The sequence below is a fragment of the Lissotriton vulgaris genome, chromosome 1_1 (genome assembly GCF_964263255.1).
Source record: "Lissotriton vulgaris chromosome 1_1, aLisVul1.2, whole genome shotgun sequence".
Lineage (NCBI taxonomy): Eukaryota > Metazoa > Chordata > Amphibia > Caudata > Salamandridae > Lissotriton > Lissotriton vulgaris.
The window spans coordinates 1389640948-1389662449 of NC_141685.1; the positions used below are offsets into that span (position 1 = coordinate 1389640948).

The 21502-nt window shown below is 42.4% G+C and overlaps 1 protein-coding gene across 1 annotated transcript in view; it reads right to left on the reverse strand.

Moving 5' to 3' along the window:
• The window catches only part of PTPRZ1 (protein tyrosine phosphatase receptor type Z1), a 652698-nt gene that overhangs the window by 423615 nt on the left and 207581 nt on the right, over positions 1–21502 (reverse strand). The window contains exon 2 of the mRNA XM_086966862.1: positions 12140–12205. Coding sequence (XP_086822988.1) covers positions 12140–12205 — 66 coding nt within the window. The remainder of the gene's footprint in view (positions 1–12139; positions 12206–21502) is intronic.

The window sequence follows — 21502 nt, forward strand, 5'->3', positions numbered from 1 at the left end:
ATCATGAGAAGGAATGAGAGGCTGATAGTACCTGTTGACCTGAGAGATATGTTGCTAACCTTGCTTCATGAAGGACACGGAGGCATGACAGCTATGAAGAGGAAAGCACAAGTCAATTTCTGGTGAACGGGTAAGGACAAGGAGTTGGAGAGGTATGTTTGGGACTGCACCTCTTTGGCGTCCAGAGATGATTGCATGTGATGCAGGAAACACAAATCAATCCTGTAGTTCTGCCCAAATGCCCATGGGAAAAGGTTGGGATGGACATCTGTGGGCCACTTGAGGGACTGGGCGTTAGTGAGAGGTATGCAGATGTGATGATAGATTACTTTACAAAATGGTCTGAAGTAGCATTCATAAGAGAAGTAAAATTCGGAAATGTGATAAGTTTTAGTGAAGACATATTCAGGAAAGAGGGTTGCCCTGCTGACTTACTAATGGACAATGATCCTCAATTCGTGTCAGTTTAATTTAGTTTGTTCCTTTCAAGATGTGGTATCAACCATTGCAAAATCCCAGTTTATCATCCCTGGGGTAATGTTTTAGTGGAAAAATTAAATCGCGTGTTGGGTGAGAGCAGTCAACTTGCCGTTGCCAGCAACACATGTTGGAAGAAGCGAGTGCATGATATGTTTTGAAATTATCGCACTACACCACATTCAGCAACTGGGGAAAGCCCATTCTGTCTAATGAAAGGGCAGCGTACTGTGCACTGTTGCGGTTTCAGCTAGGATGGCAACCTTGCTAAGTAAGTACCACTATCATGGTGTACGCAGTAAAGTATAAGACTAAGTACACTCTAAGACACAACATGAATGTGAAAAAATGAAAAGGTATTTACCAAGGGAATGTCGGTCAGAGTATGCGTAGGAGGGGTGAAGAAGAAGGGTTGCTCGAAACTTTCTTCCCCCAAGACTGTGATTGAAGTGAGGGGGAACACTCTCAATTTGTCCGATGGTAATCGGTGGAATACCAGGAGGGTGGCTATGTATGGAGAAGCGGAAGGAAAGGAATGGTCCAGGAGGTGTGAGGAAAATGGCAGCGTGGAGAGACCATGTAGAGAATCTAGCTCCCGCATAAAAAGGAAACCAAGAGCATTGGAGGATTATGTCTGTGCATAAATTGTAGTATAAAAAATACATATATTAATTATAGCTCTGTATATATAATTTCCATGTTAGTGTTTTTAAGGAAAGGAGATGTGTTATGTTTTGTAAGTAACTGCCTGGCAACTGCTTGTTGTTCTCTAGTGGCATGATGCTTCCACTTCCAGAATCCGGCGTGTGGATTCTTGGAAGCGGAGAGGCCGGTTGACGAGAGAGCTGGGGCAGACCAGGGGCCGTTACTTCTATCAGAATAAAGAAGCTTCTTACTCACTTGCTTCCTGTCTTTGTAAAACAACACACAGAGCAAAGACAGAGTTGAAATGCTCCGTATCTTTGTAAATATGGAACATTTCTTCCCTCTCCCTTTTATTCAACAAACTGCAGAAAGTTCCCTTGCTGCACCGCATTGCTTGAACTAATAGTAAACGTGCCCCTAAGGAATCTGAGTCACATTATTACTCAGTTAGAAAAGAAGGTGTGGCAAAAGTGGAGTTTTTTTGAGGAGTGCATGGAGTGTCAGCAAAACATAATGGAGGATAATTATGGGACACACCAACATCAAATAAATATCCACCCAGCCCAGAGGGCAAATAGGTCTCAGAGTATAAGGGAATGTGTGAGCTTACCACAAAACTTACAACACAAATATATTTGAACTATCAGTATCAATAAATGTTTGGTAATTTGCATAAATGTAAATCACAATTTATTTTGGAAAACTACTAGACCTCTAGGTCAAAGAATGGTTTGTGTGACATGTTCAACCAACGATACGTTTCAATGACACATCAGTGAAGTTTTGCTTAGGTCAGCATGGTCTAGAGGGGCTGTTTCTTGTTGTTTGCATTTAATTCCCAGTGTTATATGTCAGAACTCTTCGCTGTTAGTTTGCCTCTTCTTGGGCGTATTTCCTGGTCTAATGGGATGGGATAGACCAGCATCAAAGAAAAGTCTTCAACACTGGTTTGCACCTCAAACGTTGCCTATGGTAATTTGGGATGTGTATGCCCCGACTTATGCATATTTAGTACTTTCATTATGAATCTTGCACATCCCACTCATACATATGCTGATATTAACTTTGGTAGTACTCTTCTTGGATCCATGCATAGTTCTTTTTTAAATTTTTTTATAATACTTTTTATTGGTATTTTCACATTTACAACAAGTGACATTCAACATGTATAGCCATTTCGCGTTTGCTCTTGTAGGGGCCACGGTTGGTGGCCAAACATATATATATTAATATACATATTTCTTATTTGCATATATCTAATTTAAAAACGTTATTAAATTAATATTTTTAATGTATACTATTTTTGATACTTTTTATATGTAATAATATAAAAAAGAAATAAAGATAATGTATATATGTATATATATTACCTACTGGCAGTCGCAAGTAGGTAGCTATAGTTAGGACCTATTTTCCATAGGAAAAGCGTTTTTGTTATGCCAATATCTTTGGCACCGGTTGATGAATCTTCGCAAAATTTTCTAAAATGTTGGTCCGCTCCGGTCAGCTCCTATCTTGAAAGTTTCGGGTGATTCTTGAAGCGAGCACCGAGAAAAAAGGGGGTCCCAAGATGCATTTTCCCCATGTTAATTTCCATAGGAAAAATTGGAACAGGCTGCAGCCCGAACTGCTGAAGAATTACACCAAACTTGGCAAAAAGGTAGTCCTTGGTTCAGAAAGTGACCTTTTTTTTCTAAATGGTGTAACTCCGTTCAGTAGTACCTGAGAAATTAAAAAAAGAAAAATATCGATATCTGAAAACTGAGGAGGGTTTGTGAACCCTCCCAGGCACGAGCTTCACTCTGATTGGCTGCCAACACTCTAAACCAGAAAGTGTTGGCAGCCATTGAAGTAGACGTTAAAAAACAAGTAAAGGGGCAGGGTTCAAACACCCTGACCCCCTAGGCCTGCTAAGGGGGTCCCACAGGGACCCACAGGGACAAAAAAAACATTTTTTTCTTAAATGGCAGACTTCGCGCTGGGTGCGCAAATCCTGCCAATAAACGTTTTAAAAAACAAAGCGCGGGGTCCCACGCTTTGTTATTTGTTAGCCCCTGGGTGGGCCAGGTCCCTGGGGCAATGCCAAATTGTTTAGTGGGGGCCCCCCGAGGCCCCCACAACCCCTGGGACCACCGCCTCCCCGGGGCTTTTTTCTTTATTTGGGAGGGGCATGCGCCCTCCGGGAGCCCCGGGGACCACCACCTCCAAGGGGATGTCATGTTTTATAAAACAAAAATTATGTGTGGGGGAGCTCGAGCCCCCCCACATGCCCCGGGGACCACCACCTCCCCGTGGCTTTGTAACAAAAACACGGAGGGGTATGAAGCCCCCTCCCCACAGCCCTGTGGACCGCCACCTCCCCAGGGCTCATTTTTTAAAAAAATAACCTGTGTGGGGGGGGGGGGATGCTCAAGCAAATGTGGGCGTCCGTTACGGACCCCCAAGGCCCAGGGACCACCACCTCCCCGGGGCTTTGCACTCGTAGGGAGGGGGACAGCGCGGTCCCCCGCCTGGAGCCCTTCATGCCCCGCAGGGCTGGCTCCTGCAATGTCCCAGGGTACCCACCCCGGTACATTGCTGTTTGATATGGCAGTGAGGGAGCATGGCTCCCGCCCTGCAATACCAAACCTTGCTTTGCTTCATTGAAGTGAGAGCAGGAAAACCTGCTCTCTCTTAAATGATGCAAAGCAGGATTGCTTTTGGGCAAGGAGAGTTGCATGTTACCAGCTACCCTTGCTCAAAAGCAATGCCGGTTCCCACAGGAGGTGGTGAGCCAGTGGGACCGTGGTGGCATTGGGGCTCCCCCACAGTCCCCAACGGAGAGGCCAGAAGTGGCCCAGGTAAGGGAGGCCACACAGCCCCCCTCCCAAAAAAGACCCCCCCCCCTAAAAAAGGAACCAGCAACTCGCCGAGGTCCTGCCCCCTCCCTGCACCACTGTGCAAACGCACTCAGTGGCGAGTTTTAAGTTGGGAAATTAATTCCATTCAATCCTGAGGGTCCCTGGAGCCAACTAGCCCGCCAGGTACCTCCAGTAAGCACCACAGGGCTGCATTGCAGAGATGTAGTCCGAGGCCATTCCCCTTTTTACACCTCTCTGCAACGCAGCTCTGTGGTGCTTACTGGAGGTACATGGTAAAACAGTAGGGAAAGTGTTGGATTTTGGAGGGGTAACATTTACTATTCCCACTCCAGTCAGTGCAACAGTAGGAAAAGGGTTGGATTGCAGCTGGGTAAAATGTACTATTCCCTCTCCACTCAATATAACATTAGGGAAACTGTTGGATTGTGAAGGAGTAACATTTAATATACCCACTTCAGTCAGTACAACACTAGGGAAAGTGTTTTATTGTGGAGGGGTAAAATTTACTATTCCCACTCCACTCAGTCCAACAGTAGGGAGAATTTGTTGGATTACTGAGGGGAAAAATGTACTGTTCCACCTCTAGTCAGTGCAATAGTAGGGAAAGTGTTAAATTGCAAAGGGGTAAAGTTCACTACTGCCACTGCACTCCATGTGGCATTAGAAACAGACTATTTCACTTCAAGTAAAAAATAATTTCAAACTACAGTATATAATAAAAAATACAAATATTTAAATATAAAAAAACTCTATATTTTTTAAATGAACAAATTATGTACTGATTACAATGTTTAATACATACGATAAATTAATACAAATGTAATTCTTATCAAAATACCAAAATCTATTGTCAAAATAATAACAACAATAAATACAATATTATTTACAATTAAAAAGCATAACATAATTTAAAATAAAATGTTACTCTTTGTCATTGTATTACTCACATACTTTTCAACCCTATACCTCTACAAGCTACACACCACACATCTAAAATGTATATTTAAATGTATATTATTCACACATTTTACATAATTAAATATCTGTTAAAACATTAATACTAATTAACTGCTAATAAAACAATTACATTCAATTACCTTTCCACCCCTTTAGCCGTACGAAACAAGCAACCCACACCTAATATATAAAAACAAATATTTAAAGAATGTACATAATTAATAATCAATTAAAAATTAATATTACCAATATACTAATAATAAATGCATTATATTTAATTAACTTCCCACCCATTATACGTACAACAAAAACTCACACATATGACCTGAACAATATTTTAATTACATATTTACATAAGTAATCAGAATTTAAACAATTAATAAAAATTAGCAATATTTATTAATTGTTATAATTTCCTACACACCCTTTAACCATACAAAAACCACAAAACACTCCCCCAAAAATATATTACACAATTTAGAAAATTATCTATTAAATAGTTATTTATAATAAATAATTTTTAAATAATTATAATTAATTTACTTCCCACCGTGTACCCATACAAAACCCAGAACCTGCACCTAAAACGTAAATTTAAAAAAAAAATAAAATTAACATAAGTATCAATTAAACAATAGATATTAATTTAAGAATATTTATTAAATAATTATCATTAATTTTCTTCCCACCGTATTCCCCTTCAAACCCCACAACCCACATCTAACCCTTAACTAAAAAAATATTAATTATGCAATTAACTTAAATAATGATCAATTAAATAATTCATATTAATTTTAAAATATGTGTTAATTAATTATAATTAATGTACTTCCCTCTGTATACTTCTACAAAACCCACAACCTGCACCTATTACTTAACTAAAAAATATTGATTATAAAATTAAAAAATAATTATCTAATAAATAATTAATAGTCATTTAATAATGTTATTAAGTATTTGTAATTAATTTACTTCCCACCCTATTCCCCAATAAACCCCACAACCTGCTACAGTAAATAACAAAAAACTATTACATTACATTTAAAAGCCATTAATTTACAAACCATATTAAAAAACTAACACTATTCAAATAACCATTTTAAAACATATAAAAATAGCATACATATTAAAACAAACAAATAATTACAAATGTATATTATTAACAACAATATTTTTAACATTGATATTACTTACCTTAAAATCGATATTCTTGTCCACAATATTTTTGCTCAAAATATTTCTGTGTCAAGATATTTCCAACTCAATATTTGTGTCAGTTGATATTACTGACTCAATATTTTGTCTGAACACCTCTATCCTGAATAATGCTACTAGGAAAAATACAATTCAGAATAATTTCCATGCTGTAAATATCATTGATGGAGTAAGGACTCGTAGAAAAGAGACTTGCTCAAAGGCAATCCGCTCCTTTAACTCACTAACAAGTATTAAAAACTGTTTTGTGTAAAACTAATGTGCACCACACCAACACGCGGGTTAGTGAAGATTGCGGATGTGTTTACTAATGTGAATAACTCAAACGAATTTCTCAAATGGCTTTAAACAGGAAATCTTTATTACGCATGCATCCATTGCATCTACGCAATATGAGGAGCTGTTACTTGGAGGTAAATTCTAGTGCATGAGCAGAAGGTACTAATATGGCGTCTTGAAGGCTTGCGTGCTTTGCATCTGCTTGCTTGAAACTAAATCAAGTGATTTTACTAATGATAACGTGGGGAAAGAATTAATAAATAAATTGGGATAGAGTAGAAATGGGTGGTATACAGTGAAACCATTTATTTTTTAAAGTAACATCTGTCTTTCTGACTTTATCACTAGTGCACATTTGGGCCTCTCGTCTATGACTGGAGTGAGCTGAGCCATGTGACATTCGCTTATGGGCACTGAAATTCAACCCGGAAGGATGACACAAGGGTCGGGAAGAGGACAAGGACGCAGAATGCCTGAGAACCGGCAGTGAAAAGCTTAAAGAATGAGCTTACATGCTAGACTGTTTTACAATTGTTGCAGATGAAATGTGAATGCGGAGTGGTAAATAAAGAATTAATACAAATTAAGTGGATGAGTTTGTGAACAATGGGCTGATAGAATAAAGTGACATCTAAGCATGGTGTGATGATCTTCCACCCCTTGCCTGACCAATCAGATGTTGTATTTTTACGATACTGAAACATTAATGGGTGGTACATTTCAGAACGCAAGGTATAATTGAGATAGTTTTAGTTAGTTAGAGAAGAAGTTAGAGACGTTCATGCTGAGATGCTGTGAGCCGTGGTGTTGTCAGAGTAGTGAGAGATGCTGATGAAGAATCGAATGCAGAGCCTGCTATCCTAAATTATTAGGATTAGAAAGAAGATCGCGGAAGAATCTCGAGGAGGAAGAGAGTGTCAGAGAGGGGTGCAACACAGTTATCGGTATTCTAGAGAGGTCACCTATCCTGCCCTGATTCCTGTCCTGAAGCCTTTGTCGCCTGATCTATCCCAGGGAGGGCCAGGGGGTTGGTCTTCACACCATCCTTGGTAATTATAATTTGGTGCTACTTGCAGATATTATTTTCTCTCTGTCCTCTCCCTTTCTAAGCATTGATCATTGCATGAATCCAAAGTATGGGGGACATTATGATGGCGGTCGGACATAGTCCGCCGCCATCCCGATGCAAAATGGACCGCCCGCCATAAGGGTGGGGGTCCCGTGGGGGACATTAGGATGCGCCCACCACAGTGGCGGGGGTATCCAGCATTCCTGACATTGTGGCGCCCGCCACAATGCCAGAAAGACATGTTGTGCACTTTCATGCACAACATGGCAGGCACCGTGCAGTGCCTGCCATGTTGTGCATGGAACTGCTGGGGGGTACAATAGGTACCCCCCATGTGCAGCCCCCACCCCCAGGGGCCCCCAATGGCAATGGGCCCCCCATGGCAGAAACCACCTGCCTTTTCGTGGCGGAAAGGCACATCCCAGCACAGATGCTAATATGGATGACGGTGCCTCCCAGACACCGGCACCATGTTAGTCTTTACGTCTGCCGGGCTCCCCCCCGCCATTGTTAATCTGGCGGGGGGAATTAGGGAGCGGACGGTGGTTTTTAGCGGGCGGATCGCCATCGCCATACGGGCGGTGACGATCCGCACGGTATCATAATGGGCCCCTATGTGTTCAATTGAATGTTCTTTCCAATGAATGCCGGTGACTGCACTGTGTATTTGAGATGGTTCACATGCATTTGAAATTTAGATAAAGATTTAAACCTTTCCCGAGTTTTTGGTTATTTACATTAATTAAAGAATAAGTCAACTTATGTCATTTTCACCATCAACTAGTTCAACTAATGGTCCATCGACCAGAGGAAAGAACGTTTGGATCAGTGAAAGATTAGTCAGGTATAGTGAAGAACAATCTTGAAAATTGTGATGAGAAATTTATAGAAACTTTGGGGCGATTCACAGAACTAATTTACGACAAAATCCTAAACCTACTACTTTTGGTATTCACAGAAGGCATTTAGTAATCTTAAATTAGGATTTTTTCTTAAATTGGGATTTTGTCCTAAATTAGGATTTCGTCTTAAATTAGGATTTTGTCTTAAATTAGGATTTTGTCCTAAATTAGGATTTTGTCTTAAATTAGGATTTTGTCCTAAATTAGGATAGTGTTTTAAGTTAAATTTAAGACAAACTTAAGTTTAACTTAAGACAAAATCCTGATTTAAGACAAAATCCTACCTTAAGACAAAATCCAAATTTTAAACAAAATCCAAATTTAGGACAAAATCCTCATTTAAGACAAAATCCTAACTTAAGACAAAATCCTAATTTAAGACAAAAAATCCTAATTTAGGACAAAATCCTAATTTAAGACTACTAAATGCCTTCTGTGAATACCAAAAGTAGTAAGTTTAGGATGTTGTCTTAAGCTATTCTGTGAATCGAACCCTTTGACTCCAGTGGTTTTCTCAACCAAGTGTGTGTGTTTATGGGCTCAGGCGAGTATATGGTATTGGATTATCTGTTTTTGGTGCGCCACTGGATCACCATTATCTAATTTATTTCCATACAGTACTTCTCTGCTACTATCCTGAGGCCAGCAAAAAGTCTCAGCGAATTTAGAGCACCCAGCTGACAACAAATGTGATGTGAAAAGCATGAATTTATATCCTTCTAAGGCCAACTAAAGCTTTTCATGTTTTTGAAGTTGAGTGCCATTGAATGCCATTGAGTGCCATTGAGTGCCATTGAATTGGGTAATAGTAACCCTGCGTTAAAAAACTATAGTATGAAGTGCTATATCATAACTTAGGGCCTGATTATGATGGCGGTCAGACGAGCATCCGACCAACATCCTGTCAGGAACTGGACCACCCTACTAGCTGTCAGCGGTCCCACCATCGGGATTAGGATGGGATAGCCTTCAAGGTGGTTGCAATCTGTATATTTTGTGTGCTGTAGCATACACCACAGTCTAAAATAAACACATTGCACATATCTCTGCACTATGTGGCAGGCACCATGCAGTGCCTGCCACATAGTGCAGGGATATGTAGTGGGCACCATAGGTGTAGGTGCCCCCGGGGCCCATATCAGAGGGCCAGGGGGTAAGGGGGGCCCACTACCGGCCCCCAAGTCACTTTCCACCTGCCTTTTTATGGTGGGTTAACGGCCATGAAACAGCCGGCGGAAAGGGACATTGTAATCCCTACGACGGTGCCTGAGCAGGCACCGCCACTGTTGTAGGGATTGCAGTCCCTTCGACGCACCAACGGGTTCCGTGAGCCCATCTGATGAGTGGTGTCCTATCTCTCAGCCCACCGACTTCATAACCCGGTGAGCAGTCATGCAGGGTCCGACGGCATTGGGACCACCACCGACGGCCTGGCGGTGGGGTTCCCATCGCCATCGTTATGAGGCCCATAATTTTTCCTATTAAAGTTGGTACAGTTGAATAGTGTTTGTCTGGGAGTATCACTACACCAAAAGACATCCCATATAGGTATTAAGCCAGCATCCACACCAAAATCAATTCCAGGATATGTAAAGCTTGACCTTAGACTCCCCTTCCTGGCTAAAGTTCTTGAACAACATTCTTCGAGTACTTTCGGCCTTTGTACAACAACATCAGTTGTTACACACTAGGCAAGCTGGCTTCAGGGAGCACAACAGGATTGAGTTGGTGATGCTCTCAGTGCTGGATGACCTGCGGCTTGCAGCCGACACGAGAACCTCCACAGCCTTAATCCTCTTGGACCTCTCAGCCGCATTTGACACGGTGAACCACGTACAGTTGTTAGCCCGTGTCCGGTGGCTGGGAGTTTCTCGGATGGTCCTCCAATGGATTACCTCCTTCCTGGAGGATCGGTCCCAAAGAGTCCAAGTGGGAGATTGTACATCTAGGCAGGGCAACGTACAAGGGGGGGTCCCTCAGGCTTTGCGTTTTCCCCTTTACTTTTTAAATATCTACCTGCAGTCTTTGATAGATGCACTAGCTAAAACAAACTGTCAGGTGTTTAATTACTCCGACAACACCCAGCTAATCGTGCGTATTGACAACGATCTAGCCGCTCAGGGTAACGTTCAGAATATCCTTCGGTTCACCATGAACTGAATGACCTCTAACTCCCTAAAGGTAAATACAGACAAAACAGAAGTACTGGCTGTGACCACAGGGGTCTCACCCTGGTGCTTTATTTGCCTCACGAGCTAGGCACCACTCCAATCCCGGTGCCAGCAGTAAAGCGCATAGGCATAAATCTGGATGCTGGACTAACCCTATAAAACAGGTATCTGTTGTCGTAGGGAGTTGTATTGGCCTGGTGCGGCAACTCCAGAAACAGGTGACCTTGTTGTCTTTCTCCAGTATGCAGACTGTCGTGATGACACTAATCTTGTCACTCATAGATGCAGTCTACATTGAGCTTCCCAATATACTTCTGGGAAAGCTGCAAGTGGTCATGAACAATGCGGCAAGGCTGATTTTTTAGGTTGCCAAGAAAAGCCCATGCTGCTCCCCTGCTGCAGCAGCTCCACTGGCTTCCCATTAAGCAAAGGGTTCAATTCAAGTGGCTGTGCATTGCTCGCAAGTCCCAGTTTGGAGAGGCACCCAAATACATCAAAGATCGCCTCAGGCCCTATGTTCCCGGTCGCACCCTTCGGTCATCAGATTCTTGTCTGTTAGCCTGCCCACGTTTTAACAGAACGACCCTAGGGGGCGGGCATTCTCTGTCACTGTTCCCCAAATTTGGAGTAAACTGCCTGGCGGCATGCGCAAGGAAAGCAGGTTCCTACCATTTAGGAGGAGACTGAAAACCCTTCTGTTTACAGAGGCGTTTAGTTAAGCCCACTCTGATGCAAGTCGTGGATAGTTGCGCGTGGTGATACTGGACCTCTGATTTATGTTGCAGCGCTTAGAGACCTTCTGGTGAAAGGCGCTCTATAAATTAACTCTAACATAACATAATATAACCCTAAGGCCCGCAGCACAAGCTCCCATAGAGAAATTGGAGTTTGTGAAAATTCCTGCAAAGTGTGGCAGGCACCTCTTAGATGCAAAGGGCCAGGGGGAAGGGGGCCCTGCTAGGGGCTCCCAATGTCTCTTTCCGACAGCCTTTCCATGTCAGAAAGGCCGACATGGAAAGGCTGTCGGAAACCGACATCATCATCGTGACAGTGGAAACACCGGCCAGGGATTATGAGGAATTTCCGACTGACAGGCTCCATGAGCCTGTCGGAAAGGCTCGGTGGATCCCTCTGACTGCTGCCTCTGACTGCAAGCATCCTAATGCTTCACTCGGACCACAGCAGTAAATGCGGTTTGGACCGCAACCGACAAGCTGTCGGTTGCGGTCCGAAACGGATCATAATCAGGCCCTAATAGGTTGACAAGACCTTATGTACTTTGTTGGACCCTCACACACCCTATTGGTGTCATGCTTCATCATTTGGTCTCATCCTGGTCCCTAAAAATCAGGATGGGTTCAACCATGTTCCAGGGAGCACTTTGTATATTATCCTACTGGGATCTCAAGATAAAAATACCTCGGAAGCAGGCAGTGTAGCCTGCAAAGGGTCTCTTACTGCCCCACCGCGGTCCTGGCTGCACACCCTGCAGAAAGCTCTGAACTTCTGATTGAAACACTAATAAACGCTTACTATTTAGAGCCAGTGTCAAAGATTGCTCACCTGTGTATGACCAGTCGATCTCTTCGATAATTTTCCGCTGGTGTCTGTAGTATCCATAAACCAAATCTGGAGAAAAAAATGAAACAATTTACTTCCAGTGCACTATACATCAGGGAGACAAGTAACCCCACCGTTACAAACGTTTGAGTAACAGGATAACCCTGCCCATCAACTGCAATTGCAAAGAAAACCAGTGGCATGCAAATAGCACAACCAACAAACTGAGGTGGTAAAAATATAACAATGTAAGTGATATACCACAGAGCTCCCTACATCGGCCTCATTGCAAGTAGAACACCCACCCAACCAAGCACTATGACATCTCCAAAGGGGTAAGACGGGCTATTCCAATGCATTTAACATTACAAAAAATGATGCTCTTTGTCAGTAGATGTCAGACGCCTGAGTAATTTGTTTTCCATACCCTAGCTACCCATATATGCTATTGAGTGCATGGTTAAGGTAAGAGGTTGTGTTTATTTACTTGTAAAGCGCATAACTCGTAACTTAATAGCACCTTGAAGGTAGAGCTGAGATGCATCCTGTTAGAAAGGTGCAAAGAGGTTGATGATGGTTGCACTGATCTTGCCATGCAGAAGTTGTAATGAGACGTATATACATGGCCCCATGTTAGAGGTGTAGAGTTTACTTCATTGCGTGGAGCACAATGCAGACCTGGTGGAGTTCGAAGGATGGCTTTGTGTCAGACAAGCGTGAACTAGGCATAAAGGGTACCTCTAGAAGGACCTATATTGCTTTTACCAAAGGAATATATCCTAGAAACATTTACATGTGAAGGTTGCTAAAGACAGAAACCAAGACATCAAGATATTACTAAAACATATTTTTATTTATCATTTTTTAGATTTTAGTTTGAACTATTATTTTATAAAGATTTGTGCATCTGTATATTTTATTTTGTCACATAGCATCACTGACATAAGTTCATAAACGTTCATTATACAATTTGTGCAATTGAATAAAGTGCAGTTTAGAAAAAGGTAGTGCCCCTAACAGTACAATATATTACTAACATGCATACACTCTCACATACCAGTCATACCTCTACATTGATTTAAAAATACATGACAACATATAAACAAAACTAAACAAACTAGAACAATAACCCGAAGATATAGTTGGTGGTTCACTGTTGGAACATAGATTTAAGAATTCCACCAATTAATCATTGATCTGTGTGTCGTTGACCAATCTTTGATTCATTGTCCAGATCTTTTTTGGATGTACGGCCTACGTACGTTTCGGTGATAGTGTGTTATTGAATCACCTACCTCAGGGCCAAAGAAATTTGAACAAGAAAAAACAAACTAACATATATACTAGATCTATATAAAAGTTAAAAAGGGCAGGGGCAGTGCAATGTTTTTCTTTTTTCTGCAAGTAAAAGAAACATTTGTCAACATATGATCATTCTATAAGTTTTGCATAGACAAATATATGACTTTTAACATTTCATAAACTAGCATCCTATACACTCAGTGGTCAGATAGATCGCTATTTTGTAATATATTATAATTTACACAGACTGCTATGACATAGCACCTATAACCTTATGAATGAAGACTTAGGAAATAAGGAGGGAAAGTAGAGAGTTAACCAAAGAGGTTAAAGCGTGAATACACCCAGTGGGGTCATACAAATCTGATAGTGAATGATAGTGATCAATACAGTCCAGCAGCACGAATCTCTTTCCCAAGATGATAGATATGGTACAAAAAGGATTTTTTAATACAAAAAAGGGGGTTTACCTATTTTTAGTCACATGTGTACACATAGCATGTACATATATATAAAGGCGGAAGTGATAAATCCCTCTGACTGCTACTAGTAGAATATTTTCTGGAAAAAATAATAAGACTAGTGAGGGGATGTGAAGCAGAAGAGTGGACCTATGGAGAATATTCTAGAGAATATTACCTGCGATGCAGAGAAATGCGATATTATGGAATGGTCCAGGGTTGATAGTGGGTAAAAAAACTCTGGATAATATTGGAAGGACCAATGTGCTTATTTGTAGTTATAGCGTGTCATCTAGTGGTTCTGCATTAAAAAGATGTGAGATCTATTATAACACACTGTTTTTAAATACCTTTAGCTATAATAACATAGATACATGGCGGAAGAGAGTGCTGGGTTTACCTGGACATTAGGTTTTGTATTTACAGATACCAGAATTTGATGACGAGGGGCAAGCAAGCGCCAGTGCTTAATTTGTACCAGACGTTGCAGGTGGTAGGCACCAAAACTCTTTTTTGTGGACTGGGAATATGGTACAGACCAAAAAATTAAAAAAAATCAAACAAGAAAGGAGAAGGAAGGTGACGATAGGGAGACTGTGAAAAAGAAAGAAAGCAGGGGGTGAGAAGCGGCTGCCAGAGTGAGATAGAGACTGTGGGCCTTATTATGATGGAGGTCAGAATTGCCTCCGCCTGACACCGTCGCTGTTTCGGGACCGAACAACCTCTGGTCGGCAGGCCTGACACCGCAATTACAATGCGACCACACATGTTGCGGTCGCATACTCCCATTTCTCAATGGGAGCTTGTGCGACGGCCGTAAACCGGTCATAGCATAAGCTCCCACAGAGAAATGGGAGATAGTGTTCAACCCTGCACCGCGTGGCTGGCACCTCAAGGTGTCTGCCACATGGTGCAGGGACCAATAGGGGTGCACACTAGATGCCCCATCGGCCCCCAACCGGTTGCCGCAAAGAGACGGGGGCCCTGCTATGGGCCCTCAGATTCACTTTCTGACTGGCTTTCCATGTTGGAAACCCAGGCATGGAAAACCTGTCGGAAACCAATCATCGTTATCCAAACTGTGGAAATGCCGTCCTTTGGGATAAGGGCCGGTCTTCGACTGCCCGACGGGATCCTTGAGCCCTTCGGACTCCGGACAGAATGACAGGCCGGTTTCAATTCCAACCGCCCAGATTGTAATTAGGCAGTCGGAAGTGAAACCGACAATGAGTGTCAAAAAGCCTCCGACTTTCCGAAACTCATCGTAATTGGCCCATGTAAGTCTACAGAGGTGGAAGAAAGAGGCATGAGGTGTAATCGAGACTAGGCAGTTTTGATATTCAGCAATTACAGCATCAGTGGGCTCCCAAGAACATGTCTGGACTCTGTCTCTTACTTTTTTGTTTACAAATTAAAGAGGACATTCGGTGAGTGATGTCACATCACATGTTTCAAAGCTGAAGAATATGTAATTAAACAAAGCAACATTCTACAATGCCTGGTAGCGACTGTTAACAATGCAGGACTGTGTAAAAAGAACAGTATTTTTTCTCTTCACTGAATGGTCCTAGGGTTTTCAGTTCATCCATGTTTTGCACAAGACTTGGTGCATCTTCAATTTCCAGATGATGTCTACTTCAGAAGCAGGGCATGATGACAGAGAAACATTAGCTTTTGTTACTGTTTCTGTATTACTGTATCTAACTTTTGCAAAAGGGACCATGTCACACCTGCTAGAAGATTCCTTCCCCGACTCCACTTTGAAGACTGAATTTGGCTTTATCTGGGTTTTTTATGTATATATATATATTAACAACTTAGATTCACGTTAGGTTTTTTCTTAGAGAAACCTTGGAAGCCAAGAAAAAGTTTATGAAACTCTGTTCCTACTGGACAAACTTAAATCCAAAGGGAGTCACCTTCTCAATCTAAGTGCCGGACCTCTGGAACTAATTCCCTGGATAGTTGAGACATCTGCCCAACTTCAACACTTAAAAAGTCACTACAAGCATGTCTCTTTGGATGGCTCGTGCCAAGAAAACTTTTCGAGGTAGCATGCATCACATACGTTTTATGAGAGGTGGATAGGTTGTTCGTCGTGTGGCGTAAATACAAGTGTGTGTTGTTTGGCTTCTTAGTGTAGGCAAGGGTGTCATCTTCCAGACAGAGCAAGAGACTTCTGAAGGTAAGTCTGGCTTGTATAACAAACCAGTTAACACTTCTCAGGAGACTATTTTCCTTCTTGAGGCACAGACGAGTCAGGCTCATGGTGCACCTTTTGGATTCTTCTCAGTTGGTGGACGAGCAGGCCAGGCGAGAGGGTGTTACATAGTGAAGGAGAGCGTTACCAAGTGAGAAGACCAGCATAGAGTGGTTTACAGTAGAAGTGAAAGTCACATCAGTCTTTTCATGAGGATCACTGGGCAGAAAAATGACTTTTATGTCAGCTCCTACCTTAGCTCTGATGCTAATGCAGCGCCCCCCATGACCACAAAGTTTCTCTCCCTTGCGTTTGAGTTCTAATATTTCAGCAAATTAGTTGGGGGCACAGCGTGTTCGTGTTCCTACAGAGCTGGAGTGGGCCAGGGATTCGGATTTTTGTTTTTGATTCCTTTAGCTTGAGAATGCTGTCCCAAACCCAGAACCTGGTTGTCTCAAGGCCCCTAGAAACAGATAATTGGACTTGGTGGGCCCTGAGAAAAAAGGTAGGATTGCATGTCACCGGCAGTGAAATGGAGATGCCAATGGGCAGAGGGAAGTTGGTCCCTTACAGGTTTGACATACAGGTTGGAGAAGGGTATAGGGAGATGAAAGCCTTCTTGGACTCTGCGGGCAATGGAGCTCTTAGGGAATGCAATTCTATTTTGCAATCTAAGGCCCTCATTTTGAGCGGTCATTATTTGAAATGGTACCAGTGCCTAATTTGTTTAAAAAAAAGTACGTGCCAAGGCCCTTCTCGGGAGGCCACTGCAGCCTGCACCAGTCATTGCCCCTGCCACCACTGCCAATGACAGAACCAAAACAAGTACTAACCATCGCACTGCTACAAGTGTGACAGTTCAAACTGGCCCAGGCGGCCCAAAGCTATATTAATGGTGTGAGCAACAGATGTCATTCATTTTTAATGTGCATTGCCTTATTAAACACTGTTGTTGTGCTAATCTCAAAATTTGACAGACAGCACCACCATGTGGTACATTGTTTCTAGAGCCGGTGCTGACAGTTAAGAGGTGGTTCCCACAGGAAAACACAGGCTCAAATTAACTTGGTGATACTATTGCACCCAATGCTACTTTTGGGGTGTTGGTTAAACAGATGCTGTATTACAGTGGTATCACAAGTAGATTCCTTATAGGGTAGTGTGGAATGGGGAATAACTTGCTGAAATCAGTGTTCCTGCAATGAGTCCTGTAATTATGGGCATTTTATAGGGCACACACTTGCAAGATATTACCGTGTGAATTTGTCTCTCAAAAAATATGTAGAATTATCGCACTGGTTAACACCACATCACGTGTAATCCCATTTCAGCCATTTTCAGCCAAAATGATTTACTGTGCCATCCAGAATAAGGGCCTAAGTGTAGTCGGACAGGAATGATGTGAACGATTTGAGTTGGTGGTTTGAAGATTTGAGACCCGTCAGGAGATGGTCAAGTGTTATGTTGCAGCAGCACAGAGGTCTAGTAGGTTGATCCTGCAGTCACTTGCAGATCATCAAACACTAGTATTAGATTGGTTTTGATTCTGGGATGAGACTGGATCCTCGATTGATGGGTGTCAATGGTATGCAACGCTCAATCTGGCACTCGATATGAGTGGTAATTACCTTTCTCTTTTACAATCATTTTGTGTTACATGGAGTGTGTGCAATAGTTTAGTAACATTTGAAATGTTGTGGGTGAAGTAACAATTGGTGAGAGAGTTTTTCAGGGCCTTGTTGACTTTTGCTTATGAGGATCTGTTGAGTTTTAAAGAATACTGTCATAGGGCAAACCAAGATTTCCGATTGGCTGTGGTGGAAGGAGCTGGGCTGGGTCCCCTGCGTTTTTGGATAGCCTGTGGCCTTTTATTATCGTGACCCTTTTTAATCGGATGGTGGTGAGATGAAGAAACTTTTATCAACACTGTTCTTTTTGAAGTTGTACAAGGGTGGATAGTGGTTGGTGATTTGTTTTGGCCAGGGCTATGGATGATCTGATTGTTTTCACTTTTTTTTTTCTTTAAGAAAGTGGCTCAGATGCAGCAGAGTAAATGTGATTGATGGACGAAGTAGTGTATGGATGAATAAAGATGGCTGTAGAATGCTTCTAGTGCCTCGCCGAAGGAATCTTATTTTTTGACTTCCGAAATTGCTTTTTTTATGAGGAACAAGTGTGACTGGTGTGATTTCCAAATTCCAGCAACTTTCTTTGACCAGACCAAGAAGGGTCTAGTCATATTGATGAGAGCACCAGATTCCATGACCTGAGTGATGCGCTTGGGAAGTGTGCTGAGAAGGGAGGGAGGGGATTTGTTAATGATGAGCGGTTTGAGGTTGTCGTGAGTATGGTCTACAAAACATCAGGTAGAAGTTCTTTGTTTGACCATCACTAGCCACGTATGTCCAAGAAGTGGGTTTTTTCTGAAACCCCCTCATGTAATAGAGAGTCCTAAAGGGTTTTAAGATTGGGTCCCCCCCATTATTTGCTTCAGCATCCAAGAACATAAAAAAGGAATTGTTTGAATTGACTGAAAGGATCTGCAATCTGTGTGAGTTGTATTAGTGTGCTATGGATTGAGGGTCATGACTGGAAGATAAGTATTTTGTGGTCTGGACATAAAACCGGAAGTGAGGAGACTTTGCTAATTTGTACACCAAGTTGGAAGTCTGTGTTAAGGTAGTGGCCAGTGATATGTGAGCTGCTCTTGAAAGAGGCGTTTGAGGTCAGGCCTTCACGCGCGTGCAGGAGTTCTCTTGAGTGGAGACTGAATTGTTTGCTAGACAGGTCCTCAGGGAAGATGAAGGTGTTTTGTGCTATCGTAGCAACTCCTTCACCTCCTCTAGCTTGTCTGTGAGTGGGGTGAGAACACAGTCATGGGGCTCTGCATTCAAATGGTTTCTGTGAATCATGTTTCTGTGGTGAGGAGGAGGTCTAGTTTATTCACTGCAACACTACCTTAAGTATACCCCTCTCAATACTTTACAGAGTAGACCACCCATCCTCACCCACCCTCATTGCTCCATACATGGCCCTTGGTGCATCATCATGATCACATCATGACCACATATAGTCAAGGATTTGCTAGAGCATGTACTTACTTTACGCATTTTAAAAATAATACCAAAACAGCGCCTCCCCAAAAACATTACTCTAGCACAAATGCAACTCATAACCATACCAATGGCCCTTGTCCCTGTGCAGATATGTTCAGAAAGGCAAAAAGCTGCCTAGCCTGGAAGTTCAGGTCAGACTGATCCATTTCACTGTCTGAGACAGCTTTGTACATAATACTCCACAGAGCTAATCCTTGCTCAAGATTGGATGGTTTTCATGTCAGTCACAGTAGCTTTGCTTTCATTTGTGTTTGACCCGCCTAAAGGAGCTTTCTGGTTTCACTGTTTATAGATTAGCCATTTTGTCCTGCTATGAATGTAGCATTTCATCTAAGAAAACAGAGCCATGTTTAAACAACGCCTAATTGCTGCATTTTAGTGCCAACTAGTGATCAGTAGAAAAACTGCAGTGGAAATATAGAAGCTACAGCGTCAATTTTGACAGACGCTGAAGACTGTTATAGACAAGCATTGGCAATGCCTGCCAGTTTTACTTTTATGTAAAGGTAAACACGACTGATTAGCATTGCCACTGCTTGTTGTGTTGTAGCACAATCACAATTTTCAGGGAGCGTGAGCTTGCTTGATTGAGTTTAATATTTTGAAAGGAACCCTCCCTCATTTGTAGGCGCGGACAACATTATAATATAAAAACCCAAGAATTATAACCAAGTGGGATGAGGGGAGGATTCTAGCCACAACAGTTCTACACCCTCTGCCCTCCCAGAATCATCATTGATGTCCTTAAATTACTTTACAGTATAAGGGTATTGGTACAATTTTCATTTACCTGCAGGCTGCTGTCACTCATTCCTAAACGGGGCTAGCTACATATTCAAAAGACTCGAGGATTTGCGTTTCAATATGTGTCACTTACAATAAAATTAATGATTGTTTGCATTTCAATGTCTACCTTAACCCCTTCTGTGCTCATGACGGCTCCCAGCCATCATGAGTCATGGTGGGCGTGTGCTGATGACGGCTGGGAGCCGTCTTGACCACACCCGCGATCGGAATGTCCAGCACCGGCGCGGAATTCCAGCCGCAGCCAAGGTGTTAATGCATAAATTAGATAACGCATATCTCCTATGCAGATTCACTTGCAGGGCGTAGGATAAATGGAACTGGGTCCAGCTGAGGAGTGGAATACAGCGTATGGATGTTCAGCCTGATTTGTCAATTTTCTCCACCCAAGAGCTACAACTAGACACCGAAATTCAATAGTCCCCCGGCTTGCCACAGCCTGAAATCTAACTTGTCAAATAACAGTCAGGCGGGAGAACTCTTGTGACAAGTAGTTGAGGTCCAGACGACAGCTTGGAGCAGACAAAAGGCCGCCTGCTAGAACAACAAAAATCATAACTGCCCTCAGCCTTCTATTCTGACTCAAGTTTAATTCTCAATTTACCTGAAGAACTTGCGTCTCACGCGTGCTTTCTATTTAGCATTTCCTAAATTACCATTCCCATGCTTACAGGCATTATTTACTTGCAAATTTCACAACGTTCACTACCAGGCCCAGTTCTAGCGGGTGAGCTGGGTCGGCCAGGCCCACCCAAACATGAGCCTGGCCCACCCAAACATGAGCTTGGCCCACCCAAACATGAGCTTGGCCCACCCAAACATGAGTCTGGCCCACCCAAAAATGAGCCTGGCCCTTGCAGTGTCGTTTCGAAGGCCAATAGTAAATGGCCACTTTCATTTAAAACGTTCTGTTTTTCTTCCAAGGAGTTGCGTGATTGGCCGGGGCGCTCTCACAGGCACCCCCAATCACACTTCACCTTTTAGAAAGGTGAGCTGTGTCCCTCCCCACTCGTGTAGGTACATTGGGTCACAGGAAGGACCCAAATCCTTTCTTTGGCACTGGGCAACCTTAACTGTAACCTTAACCGTTCTGCTGCCTGGATATTTCCTTTTCTATTCCATGCTGGGAAAAAAGTTTGTTTATCCTGATTCACCTTTCCTGGCCCGCAGCTGCTTATCAGATTGTCTGTGACGAGGAACCAGCAGGTAAGAGAATGTGTGGCAATGTGTTCTTCTTATTAAAATCCAGGAAGGCCCAGCATGACACATACTTCATGTATGCTTCATTTACAATAAAAAATGTCCAGATAACTCTGGTGATTAATAATCCTGCTGGAGAGCAATCCTTTGTCTGTTGGTAGTTTTGAAACTCAGATAAACTATTTTATGTGGATAGCCCAGAGGGTTACTGCCTTTGTCACAGAGATTATTGTGTTACCTGCAGTTCAGAAGTTATAATCCTATCATAGAGCTTCATGCGAGC